General features: G+C 39.9%; 2 protein-coding genes across 3 annotated transcripts; both read left to right on the forward strand.

Annotated features, from left to right (window-relative positions):
* Positions 1-2864: 2864 nt before the first annotated feature.
* Positions 2865-7880, forward strand: hyal2b (hyaluronidase 2b). 2 transcript variants are annotated; one of them, XM_055508732.1, is made up of 4 exons: positions 2865-2955; positions 4331-5304; positions 5502-5591; positions 5808-7880. In XM_055508732.1, the coding sequence occupies exons 2-4, from the start codon at positions 4360-4362 to the stop codon at positions 6195-6197; spliced, it is 1425 nt and encodes a 474-aa protein (XP_055364707.1). In that variant the 5' UTR covers positions 2865-2955; positions 4331-4359; the 3' UTR covers positions 6198-7880. The 2 variants fall into 2 exon arrangements, with proteins under 2 accessions (XP_055364707.1, XP_029007724.1); XM_029151891.3 differs by lacking the exon at positions 2865-2955 and adding an exon at positions 3834-4012.
* A 442-nt stretch (positions 7881-8322) lies between these two features.
* On the forward strand, positions 8323-12273 carry abhd14a (abhydrolase domain containing 14A). Its single transcript, XM_029151898.3, has 5 exons — positions 8323-8684; positions 8992-9272; positions 9449-9564; positions 9925-10160; positions 10996-12273. Exons 2-5 carry the CDS (start codon positions 9010-9012, stop codon positions 11176-11178), a joined length of 798 nt encoding a protein of 265 aa, XP_029007731.1. The 5' UTR covers positions 8323-8684; positions 8992-9009; the 3' UTR covers positions 11179-12273.
* The last annotated feature ends 65 nt before the right edge of the window (positions 12274-12338 follow it).

Here is a 12338-nt window from a genome sequence, read left to right on the forward strand (position 1 = left end):
ATCCAGTGACTATCACGGTGGCAGACATCCAACATAGAGTCTCAGGTATGAAAAACTGGACAGCACCTGGCCCTGACATGATCCACGCCTACTGGCTAAAGAAGCTCACTGCAATCCATGTGCGCCTGGCAGCACAAATGAACCAGCTGCTAAGGGATGGGACTCACCCTGAATGGCTAACCGAAGGGCGAACGATCCTGATAATGAAGGATCCCTCAAAGGGCACAGTCCCATCCAACTACCGGCCAATAACCTGTCTCTCCACAACATGGAAGCTCATGTCAGGCATCATCGCAGCTAAGATAAGTGGGCACATGAGTCAATACATGAGCGAAGCACAGAAGGGCATTGGTAAGGATACCAGAGGAGCCAAACACCAACTCCTGGTAGACAGAACAGTCGCCCAAGACTGCAGAATGCGACACACCAACCTGTGCACAGCCTGGATCGACTACAAGAAAGCCTATGACTCAATGCCACACACATGGATCACTGAATGCTTGGAGCTGTACAACATCAACAGAACTCTAAGGGCCTTCATTGCAAACACGATGAGGTTGTGGAGAACCACCCTTGAAGCCAATGGGAAGCCACTTGCCCAAGTATCCATCAAATGTGGCATATACCAAGGAGATGCACTGTCCCCACTGCTGTTCTGCATAGGTCTGAACCCCCTCAGCCAAATAATAAACAAGACTGGCTATGGATACCGACTCCGGAACGGGGCCACCATAAGTCACCTCCTCTACATGGATGACATCAAGCTCTACGCCAAGAGTGAGCGAGACATCGACTCGCTGATCCACACCACCAGGATCTACAGCTTAGACATTGGGATGTCATTCGGGCTCGAGAAATGTGGGAGGATGGTGACAAAGAGAGGCAAGGTAATCCACACAGAAGGGGTCTCACTCCCAGAAGGAACAATATCAGACATTGAGGACAATTACAAGTACCTTGGAATACCACAGGCGAACGGCAACCTTGAACAGGCAACAAGGAATGCGGCAACAGCCAAATACCTCCAACGAGTAAGGCAAGTCCTAAGAAGCCAGCTCAATGGCAAGAACAAATCCCGGGCAATAAACAGCTACGCTCTGCCAGTGATCAGATACCCTGCAGGAATAATAAGGTGGCCAAAGGAAGAGATACAGACCACAGATGTTAAGACACGAAAGCTCCTCACCATGCATGGAGGGTTCCACCCCAAATCCAGCACCCTGAGACTGTACGCTAGTCGCAAGGAAGGAGGCCGAGGACTAGTGAGCGTGAGAGCCACTATCCAGGATGAAACATCCAAGATCCATAAGTACATCAAGGATAAGGCCCCGATAGATGACGTGCTGAGTGAATGTCTCAGGCAGTGGAGAACAGAGGATGAGATGCTGGAAGAGGGACCATCATGGGAGGACAAGCCCTTGCACGGGATGTACCACAGGAACATAACTGAAGTGGCTGATCTCAACAAATCCTACCAATGGCTTGAAAGGGCTGGGCTGAAGGACAGCACAGAGGAACTCATCCTGGCTGCACAGGAGCAGGCCCTGAGCACCAGAGCCATAGAGGCCCAGATCTACCACACCAGACAAGACCCAAGGTGTAGACTGTGCAAAGAGGCCCCAGAGTCGGTCCAGCACATAACTGCAGGGTGTAAGATGCTGGCAGGCAAAGCATACATGGAACGCCATAACCAAGTGGCTGGCATAGTATACAGGAACATCTGCGCGGAGTATGGACTGGAAACCCCAAGGTCAAAGTGGGAAACACCTCCCAAGGTGGTAGAGAACGAGCGAGCCAACATCCTGTGGGACTTCCAGATCCAGACTGACAGAATGGTAATGGCGAACCAACCAGACATTGTGGTGGTGGATAAAGAGCAGAGGAAAGCCGTAGTGGTGGATGTGGCAATACCAAGCGATGGCAACATCAGGAAAAAGGAACATGAGAAACTAGAGAAATACCAAGGGCTCAGAGAAGAACTGGAGAAGGCTTGGAAGGTGAAGGCCACAGTGGTGCCTGTGGTGATCGGAGCACTAGGGGCTGTGACCCCCAAACTGGAGGAGTGGCTACGATAGATCCCTGGAAAAACATCCAAAATCTCAGTCCAGAAAAGTGCAGTCCTAGGAACAGCAAGGATACTGCGCAGAACCCTCAAGCTCCCTGGCCTCTGGTAGAGGACCCGAGCTTGGAAAGTGGATGAGACCACCCGCGGAGGGTGAGAATAGAGTGTGTATATATACACATTAGTAGGCATCTAAAGAATTACATTACACACCTAAGATATAATTCTACTAAGTTCAATTTCAAAATGTTGACAATGAGCTCTCCTTATCTTATGTAGTAGTGTAAGTACTGAAATGACTAAGTGGGTGAGGATAGTACTCTCTTTTTTACTCCCTATTATTAGATTATTTGAGTTGCTACATCTGGATTGGTCTAAAACTGGTCTCCATGGGATTAAATATATCACTGTCTTAATTTTCCCTTATCTTTACAGTCATGTTCACATCACATCAGGCTCGTAACAACAATACTTTTCATAAAACATTTTGCAACACATGATCAACTACTCAGAAAATGTTCCAAATATCTACTGAAACCCACTTAGCTGCAGTATCTGATGTGTGTTTGGTGGACTTAAGCAAACATGAAACTCGTCTCTAAAAATGCTTATTAAAGTTAAGCAAAACTGTTTGTGGTTGAGATGATATTAAAACAAACCCTAAACCAATAGACCAATAGTTTCCTGGCTTTAAAAGGGAAAGGAAGAACGACCCATATGGAGAGGTGTAGGAGAGAGGTCAAACAGGCGGAGTCTGCTGGAAACTTAAATACAAGGGGTGTGCTGCTGTTCTTTCTGGTGAATAGGATGTAAATGGTGATCATGGACCAGCAAAAGTATAATATTTTATTGTTTTAAAAAACTGGACTGATTTCTCATCAAAGCTAAGAAAGGTAATTTTGTTTTTTTTAAAGTAAAACACATTTTAAAAACTTCTGTTAAAATATCATATATTGTCATGAACAGTGACTGGATAGATACTAATTATAACAATAATGTGCATTATACCACTAAAACGTACTGAACAGAGACTGAAATAAGTGTAATGTTTTTCTCTCAGATGTCGTTGAGTGAAAGTTCTTTAACTCTTTAACTCAATCTACTATCCACCAAGTCCTATTAGATTGTCAGTGAGTTAATATTATATTCCTTCCTTCCTCAATAAAAACAGAACATTGATATAAAACACGATCCTGTAAACATGTTCCAATCCAATATTTATGAGAGCACTTAATAAATCAGCGCAGTTGCCCAAAATGCTGTACAAAAAACAATAAAAAACGATGTGGCCGATTTCTCAATGCGTTTAAAGAAAATTAAGTTAAATCTGCTTCTACCATCATTTATCCATCTGTAATCTGGAATTTACGGCTCCATTCATTGATGTGTGAAAAACGGAACCTTTTATAATTTGGCATCATTCATGTTAGTATTTACGTTCTCAGTTCAAAGTTTATTTTAGTTGGCGGGTTAGTACAAAGCCGTCCAACGTTTGAACTGCTGGGACTTGGTTTAATATTTAGTCCCGTTCACAGCGGGGATCGGGAACAGACTATTGTAGTCTGTCGTTGGGGAGCGATAGACATTACAGGAATGTAGTTTGCCATCACATTTACGCCAAACGTTAATATCTTTAAATTTGTACTTTAAAAAATCATTAAAACATTTAATTTAGATTTATAAATACAAATCGAAAAACGACATAAATTATCAATTTCGTTGATTCAGACGCACCCCCACAATGAAACACTCAATAGTTTGACCTCTTGTTGCGCAACCTTTCTAGTCATCGCCGCTCCGGTGATAGTTTCTCTGTAGCCTGGTGGGAGACTTGCTGTCGAGACAGTAGATGGGATTGTTTTTATATTTATATGGCAAGACACTGGAAAAATAATTTCCTTGATGTTACATGGATGGACTAAGCCCATGTTCCCGGCTGCAGCGCAACAGGTTAGACTGTCCACGAAGAAGAAACATGTTAGCGAAGTTAGCTTGTTAGTTTGAGCTAATTTGGCTAAGTTACGGGAGAGAAAAGTGGATAACTTAACTGTTAAAAGTACAGCTCTTTTTAACTGAATTAAACGTTCTGAGTTTACTCTTTAACTTTCGTATTATCCAATCAATTTATTCTTTCATTTTTCAGATACTTCATGAAATTAAGTTTATTGTAGATGCTTAATGATCATTACTGACTGTATGAGCAGACATATTTTATCATTAGAAAAATTGTTGAATGCTTAATGTGTTTTGTTTGATTTTTCTTCTTAGAAAAAGAAGGAAGGAGCTAAGCTGTGACCATGGACACTGTACTTCACCCTGTCTCCACCACAGCTGGACAGATTTCTGTGTTGCTTCTGACTGTGACTTCGTGGACAGTCTTGTGTGCAGATGTAAAGCAGACAAGATGGCCATTATATTCCCAGAAGCCAGTTCTTCTTGCCTGGAATGCCCCAACACAGGAGTGTGACCCACGACATCGTGTAACATTATCTCTGAGCCAGTTTGACATTGTGGCATCTCCCAATGAAGGCTTTGTCCGGCAGAATGTTACAATTTTTTACAAAGAGCGCCTTGGGTTGTATCCTTATTTTGAGCGTGGTGGCACAGCAGTGAATGGAGGCCTTCCACAGCTTGCCAGCCTCACTCAGCACTACCAGAAGATGCCCGAAGGTGTGAAAAAATATATACGTGACCAACAGGCAAAAGGGCTGGCTGTTATCGACTGGGAGGAATGGCGGCCACTGTGGATCCGAAATTGGGATATTAAAGATATTTATCGAAATAAATCCAGGGAATTGGTGGCAAAAAAGAATCCCACCTGGACACTAGAACAAGTGGGACGAGTTGCACAGCAGGAATTTGAGCTGTCGGCTCGCAAATATATGTTGGAAACTTTAAGACTTGCCAAGAGTCTGAGGCCCAATCAGCTGTGGGGCTTTTACTTGTTTCCTGATTGTTACAATCATGACTACAAAGGTGGTCTGACGAACTACACAGGCCGCTGCCCTGTGGTGGAGATGGCCCGCAACGATCAACTTAACTGGCTATGGATGGAGTGTACAGCACTCTTTCCATCTATATACATAGGCTCGGTGCTACGCTCTACAAATTATGGACGCCTCTTTGTTCGAAACAGAGTGAAGGAGGCGATGCGCCTAGCTTCTGTTGGGAATGGGACAGCGCGTCCTGTTTTTGTTTATACCAGACCTACCTACATCAGTCAGATGACCCTCCTAACAGAGGTTAGTTGGATAAAGTAACAGTGGTGCACATCCACTGTGTTCTGTAGCATTTTAGGCACCATATTAACTGTAACGCTGTAGTAAAATCATTGTATCTGGTCTACAGGGCAACATCATTCTAGGGCCAGTTAAATCAGTTTTTCTCCCTTATTGTAGAGCATACTTCTGAACTGTGTGTGTGTGTAACTGTTTTGTAGACAGATCTTGTCTCAACCATTGGTGAGAGTGTTTCACTGGGAGCAGCCGGTGTAATCTTCTGGGGCGACACTTCATATGCGAGCAGCATTGTGAGTACTGTCCTTTCTATGCTGATTTCTTCATCTTTTTCTTGCAATTATGCATAATTCTTTGCTGTTTTCTGTGGCTGTTCCAGTAATTGAATTTTCCCACTGTGGGCTCAATATTTCATCTATCTGTCCATCTATTTATCTATCTGTCATCAGTACTCTGCTGTGCTGTCCACTGGTATGTGGTTAATATAAGCATATTTTTTAATTCTTCAGGCAAGCTGCTCCACACTAAACGAGTATCTGAAGGGCTTACTGGGTCAATACCTGCTCAATGTGACCACAGCAGCAGAAGAATGCAGTGACTTGCGGTGTAAATCCAACGGTCGGTGTCATCGTAGAGTACCTGATAGTGATGTGTATCTGCATCTAAACCCCTCAACACACACAATCACAAATGAGGGTGGCCAGCTGAAGGTTACAGGCGCGCCTGGCCAAACCGAGTTGGCTTTTTTCCGCACACACTTCCAGTGCCAGTGCTACAGTGGGTACACAGGTGAGGCCTGTGCTCTGAAAGAAAAAGGGCAGAACAGAGGCTCCTCTGTTATAGGGACTTGGCCTCTGTGCTTTTTACTTCCAATAGGACTCTTCACTTTGCTATCCTGAGCAAACCAAACATGTCATGAAAATGGAATGGTAAGGTATTTCACTATATTGATAGTGATGCATTTACAGAAATTATATCATGTGTGAAAAATCACTACAACTCCTTATGGCCTCTGCCATGGTCCATGCTGACTATGACCTCCAGAGGAAAGGGTACTGTTAACGTTTATTACTTTATATTTGATTGTGGGAATGGCCTCACAGATGAATGCCTTATGAAACAAATGTAAATTTGTCTTATTATTTATGTATTATTGTGATAGACACAAACAATAGAATACAAAAAACTTAACTATTAAGTTTTGTTAAATTTTATATTGCTGTTGTCTGTGTATTGAGCAAACTGTTAAGTGTTGGGACAAATTCTCTGCAGACTTTAATACAATAGGTGCTTTGTACCAGAAGGCCATAAATCATTTTGACTTATAGAAACAACATGGCTGGACCTGCCTGTTTCAGTTCACAAATGTGCCTTAGCTACAAAGTGCACTTTTGAGTTATGATTATTTTGGGTATTTCTTTCTATGGTTTTCATCTTCATCTCTTCTGAATCTTTGTGCTTTTATGCTGACACTAACATCACAATGCCTGGTAGATTTAGTTTATTAATAAAGGGAACATATATTGAAAGGCAAAGTAAACAAACAAATTAAGCCTAATGTCAGTGTTTGCTTGATATGAATTGTAGCCAAAAAGAATCCCACCTGGACCCTAGAACAAGTGGAACAAGTTGCATAGCAAGAATATGAGCTCTCTGTTCTTAAAGTTATGCTGGAAACTTTAAGACTTGCCAAGAGTCTGAGGCCTAATCAGCTGTGTTAGGGTTGTCAGTAGGTTCTTGCAAAATAACAACTCTGTACTTGCTAGATTAAAGCTAGCAGGGAAATTTCATATGTACAGTATTCTGTGTATTTATTGCTACAGCAGTGTTCAAAAAGTATTTTTCTATCTGAAATTATGACTATTGTTATTACTGGAAGGTTTTGCTAAACAAACAGAAAACTGGAGACTCACATAGATAATATTCTAAACACTTCAAACTTGCACTTTAACCAGTTGTCTGTTGAGGTGGTTCTGGCTTTTTTATGCACATTAAGTGTTTTTTTTTCTAAACTGAATTTAGAAACTTGTATGTATACATTCAGTGCATTACAGTTCTTTTCTTCCACTCAATGTGTTATGTTACAGATGTGTTTGCTGTGAATTATGACTGAAAAGAAATTAGTGTTTGTTATAAAAGACATTAGCTTCCATGAACTTAAACAAGATCATAATTATTTAGAAATTGTATATAGTACAAATCATGTCATAAATTGTTACTTCTCCAGTGTGCATTCAAGGGCATCCCTGAACTCGGGTTTCAAAATGAACTAGAGTAATCAAAATATCAAACTTACATTTCAAATTAAGGTTATAATTAAACAGTATTTCCTGTTATTTTTGGATGTTTTATGTTTTATACAATAGGACTTTAGGAACTTTCACTGTCATACCACAGTGTTTTGAGATTGGCAGAAATGTGTTTTTGGATTATATATATTATGATAATATTGTGATATGGATAAAAAAATGAAACTACATCTATTTGCAAATTCATTTCCATACAAATCAGCAAAGTCTGTATGGTCATCTGCTTACTATATAAAAAGATGCCTATGTATCCTAAAAGTGATCCTATTGCATTTGAATTGATGATGATCAAAATAACATTTTTACCAATGTTTTTGCTTATTCACAACTTTGTTTAGATTGAACAATGACTTACTTACTGCTCTTTATCACTACCTTTTGTAAAACTAGCTGTGTTCAGGATAATAATTTATAAGCTGCTTGTCAAAGTATATAATTATAATACCTGAAGCCAGATCTGGGAAACGTGTTTAAAAGCGTTTCATATTTATCTTTTTTCAGTGCATTTTAATATTAAAACAGAATCAATCAATCAATGTAATTTCTGTTGTTGAGTTTTTCTATGCAAACAGTAGTCTAGTGATATTGTATCTCGGCTTTTCATTATGCCTTGTTCCTAATTGTCGTTATGTTTGTAAGCTATTGATGAAATAATAATAATAAAAAACGTCAAGAAAAAGCCACCGCAGGAAATGACGTGTATTGTGCGGCAGTTGTTATGTGCAACTCGCATTGTGCTCCGGTCAGAAAACTTGCTTTCTTTTTTCTACAATAGGTACAGGCAACAGACAGATAAATACTTTTCTTCGCATTTCTGTACTTTGTCATTTGAATATTCATAACGAGTTTCCAGTTATGACTCGTCGCCAATCTCTTAATAAGAACGCCTTAAGTGTACTCATTGGCAAAGAAATATAAGCAGGCTAGAGATTTCTTTTCTGTGTGTAAAGCTAAAGGCTACTGCTAGGATCGACAACCTTTCTCATCAATGGCAACCAGCCATGCAGGAGTCATGACATAAAGCAAACAGCCTCGTCTTTCTGCCAGTAAACGCGTTTGAGTATCCTCTTTCTGTCGGTATGTTGTTGTTTTTTTGTATCTTGTGTTTTGGCGCATCCCACTGTGTAGATGCTCAGTTGCTACTAACGCTGCATCTAGCTACTGTTAGCATTTTATAGCTAAACTACTAGACATTTTTCATCCTGAAGGGGTGGAATATTTTGATTTCTTGATTAATTTCGGGGCTCTTAATATTGTCAAGCACATATTTTTGAACGTTTGTGGTATAAGATTTCAGCCTGACAGAAGTAGTGACATTACCCCATATGAAGCGTGTTTTGTTCTTTCATTATTCCAGAATATGACACTCTGCCACTTTTCTTAGATCATTCATCTCGACAAAATGAATTTCTTGCGTAATCGTCTGGTTGTTCCGGGTCTGGTGCTGTTGGCCACGATACTGCTGTACCTGCTGCTGCCATCCATTCGCCAGGGCAGCATGGAGCCATCTTTTGAAGCACAAAGAATGGGACTCTTAAACACCCCGCCACCTCCACTCTTAACTAGCAACGTGTCCATTCGTACAGGTCAGCTGCCTGGAGACCCCCCACTGTTTTTCAGGGAGGCTTTACCTATTGATGGAGCTGGCCGACAGATTTTACCAAGGTGAGCTGCTAGACTTTATCTTGGATAGGATGGACTGGTTGGTAGTTAGTAACTATTTCAGTACGGTTAAGCTATGGCTTTAATATGCTATATTGGTCAAATCTCTGCATTTTATAAAACCTCTGCTTAGGAGGGAACTGTTGCAATTTTAAAAATTGTGACTAATATTTCTGCAGGCTGCAAGTGGTTCTGCTGCATGGCCAGGCCTTCACATCCAAAACCTGGGAAGAACTGGGTACAATGGCTCTGCTGGCAACTAATGGTTATCAGGCCTTAGCAATGGACCTGCCAGGTAAAACCAATGTGGTGTTATACATACCGGTAATTATCGACTATTAATCATCCAACTAGAAAACTGAAACATTTACTTCTAATTGCTATTTATATGTTTGTTTAGAAGCTGACCCTTAAGTGTTTAGAACAGCAACTAGTAATATACTGATCTATATCTACAAAATCACAGTTTTTAAAATTATTAGAAAAATGTCACCTATAAACAGCCATGCAGGTAGGTTGTTGTAAATTGAAAGGAATAGATTGTGGTTAAAAACACCTACAAAGAAGTGGAGATGTGACATGAAATGAACTTGACATAAATAATTTTAAGTTATGAACTACAAATACTGGTGTGAGCATGTGAAACTTTTTGTAGGGTACGGAAAATCCCCCGACTCAGAAGCGCTGAAGACCGACCAGAATAGAGTGGACCTTCTTTCCAGGTTCATGGAGTCCTTGGGCGTTAGGGCAGCTGTGCTGTTGAGCCCCTCTATGAGTGGGCATTACTCTATCCCCTTTCTCATGAAGAACAGTGCTGAGCTACATGGCTTCATTCCCATTGCACCAGTGGGTACTCGAAGTTACACTCCGCAGCAGTACCAAAATATTCAGGTGAGGGAAGGCTTTCTTAATTTGTTACTTAAAATAAAACAGACCAACATAAAGTTGAAATATTCCTGCTATTTGGTGGCAATATGGCTACTCAAGTATGACCAAATTATGCCACTAGGGGGCACAATGACACAAATAGAACACAAACATTACTAATCTCTTTGTGCTTGTTAAATGTCTTATCTATCCAATTAGCACTGCTTACATTGGGTAAGGCACTCAGAAGCCGTAATGAATTTTGCACCAGAGATGTGCTGCCATCTAATAATCTGCCATCTATCGTTGATTGTATTTGGTCAGGGTGTTTGTGGTTTAACTTAATTGGATTAATTTAATTAATGTACCATGTAATCACAATGGCAACCACATTAATACATTCAAAATTAGATTTAGCACAGGCATTTTTACAGGATATGGTCTCCACATGATCATCCACTTTACCAATTCTGGCCTTTAGAACTATATGGTAAATAATTTTATTTATCTTTACACTTCATCAGTGTGTAATAATACTTCGGGTTCAGTTGGTTATACTATTATAAATAGGCGTGTCAAGTGTATGCGGGTGTTAATGAAAAAACTAGCACTACAAGATCATTCATATTAAAGGTCATGTTTTAGGTTGAGCGGCTTTTGTCCTGTTTTATATGCTGGAGCAATTTTTCAAAATAATTTTCCTTTCATTTTTAAAATGTAATTTAAACATACCTCCATCTCTATTGCCAAAATGCATAAAGAGAGCCAGTGATAGTTTAGCCAGTTTTAGAAGTAGTACGAGTGTATTTAAGATGAATAGTGATACCGCTTTCTGATCTCTTGCTCCTGTGCTTTTCAGACTCCCACTCTCATTGTGTTTGGAGCCCTGGACACAAATCTGGGTGCCCAGTCTCACAAGAACCTCATACAACTTCCTCACCACACTGTGCTCAAGTTAGAGGGAGCGCGGCATGCATGCTACATGGACAAACCCAGGGAGTTTCATCAGGGATTGATCGACTTCCTTAGCAAACTCAAATGAGATGAACAGCAGAGGAGGCAGAAAAAATAAAAAGAAGGAAACAGTGGCTTGTTACCCAATAATACAAGACTAGATCATCTCAGCTTGTTTAGAAATAGCTACAGCCTAATCAAATGTGTTTTGTTTCATGTGTTTTACGTCTCTTGTTGCATGTAAAAAAGTAGAATGTGTTTTCTTCAGTGTTGCCACTTTTGTAGGTGACATGTATGTAGTGTAAATATGTAAATGTAGCAGGGTCTGGGTTGAAATGACTTCGCGACTTTGCTTCACATTTCACAGATTCCTCTTCTGCTAAATATTCCAGCTAGGAAATACATGCTTCACTAAAGTAATAAGAATTGATACACAGTGTAAAAAATACACTATATAAAATACAAAAAATTACCTCACATTTATTTGTATAACACTAACGTTATATGTATATATGTATTGGAAACATGTTGGGACAATCATGCAAAAAGAAAACATTTAAAATGTGAGCATAGCTTGACATTATAAAATGGGAGTTTGTATGTTTTAGATGTCATGGGACTAAAATCCTCATGCAGTTTGTTCATTTCCTTTTAAAAGTTTAGTGGACTGATGTTTCTTTTGTTATTTGCTGAAAACGGTTTAAAATGAGAGCTACTGGCAGTTGTTGACACTGTTGCATTTATGTATTTTTGTTTGTTTGTTTTGCAAGTTGCACATTTGGGATTCAAGATTTTACCAACTAAACATAAGTCCTTAAAATATGATGACGAACTGGTACAGATCTAAGTATCCTACACTATGTATATTACCTCCATGTTGAGAATGACACTGAAATGCTGCTTATATACAGGATTAGTGTATACTAAATTATACATTATATTAAAACTCACAATGAGCAAATATTTTAAAAACACTTAATGTGTGTCCTTTCCCTTTCAGAGAAGCAGTACTTCCTTATTTGATAAGGTGAAGCAACAGATCAGCTGCTGAAGTACAACTCTGGCTATGCCCATGTTGTCTGTTGTAAAGATCAAGTTACACCTGACAGTTTGTTGCTTATTTTGCTTATTGAACTGATGGGCAAAATAAATAAAAATAAACAAGTGGTAGAAATACACTCTACTATATTGGTATGAATATCACTGAATCTGTCAAAGCGCATAAGAGGAAATAAAACTTTATGACGT

The sequence above is a fragment of the Betta splendens genome, chromosome 5 (genome assembly GCF_900634795.4).
Source record: "Betta splendens chromosome 5, fBetSpl5.4, whole genome shotgun sequence".
Taxonomy (NCBI): domain Eukaryota; kingdom Metazoa; phylum Chordata; class Actinopteri; order Anabantiformes; family Osphronemidae; genus Betta; species Betta splendens.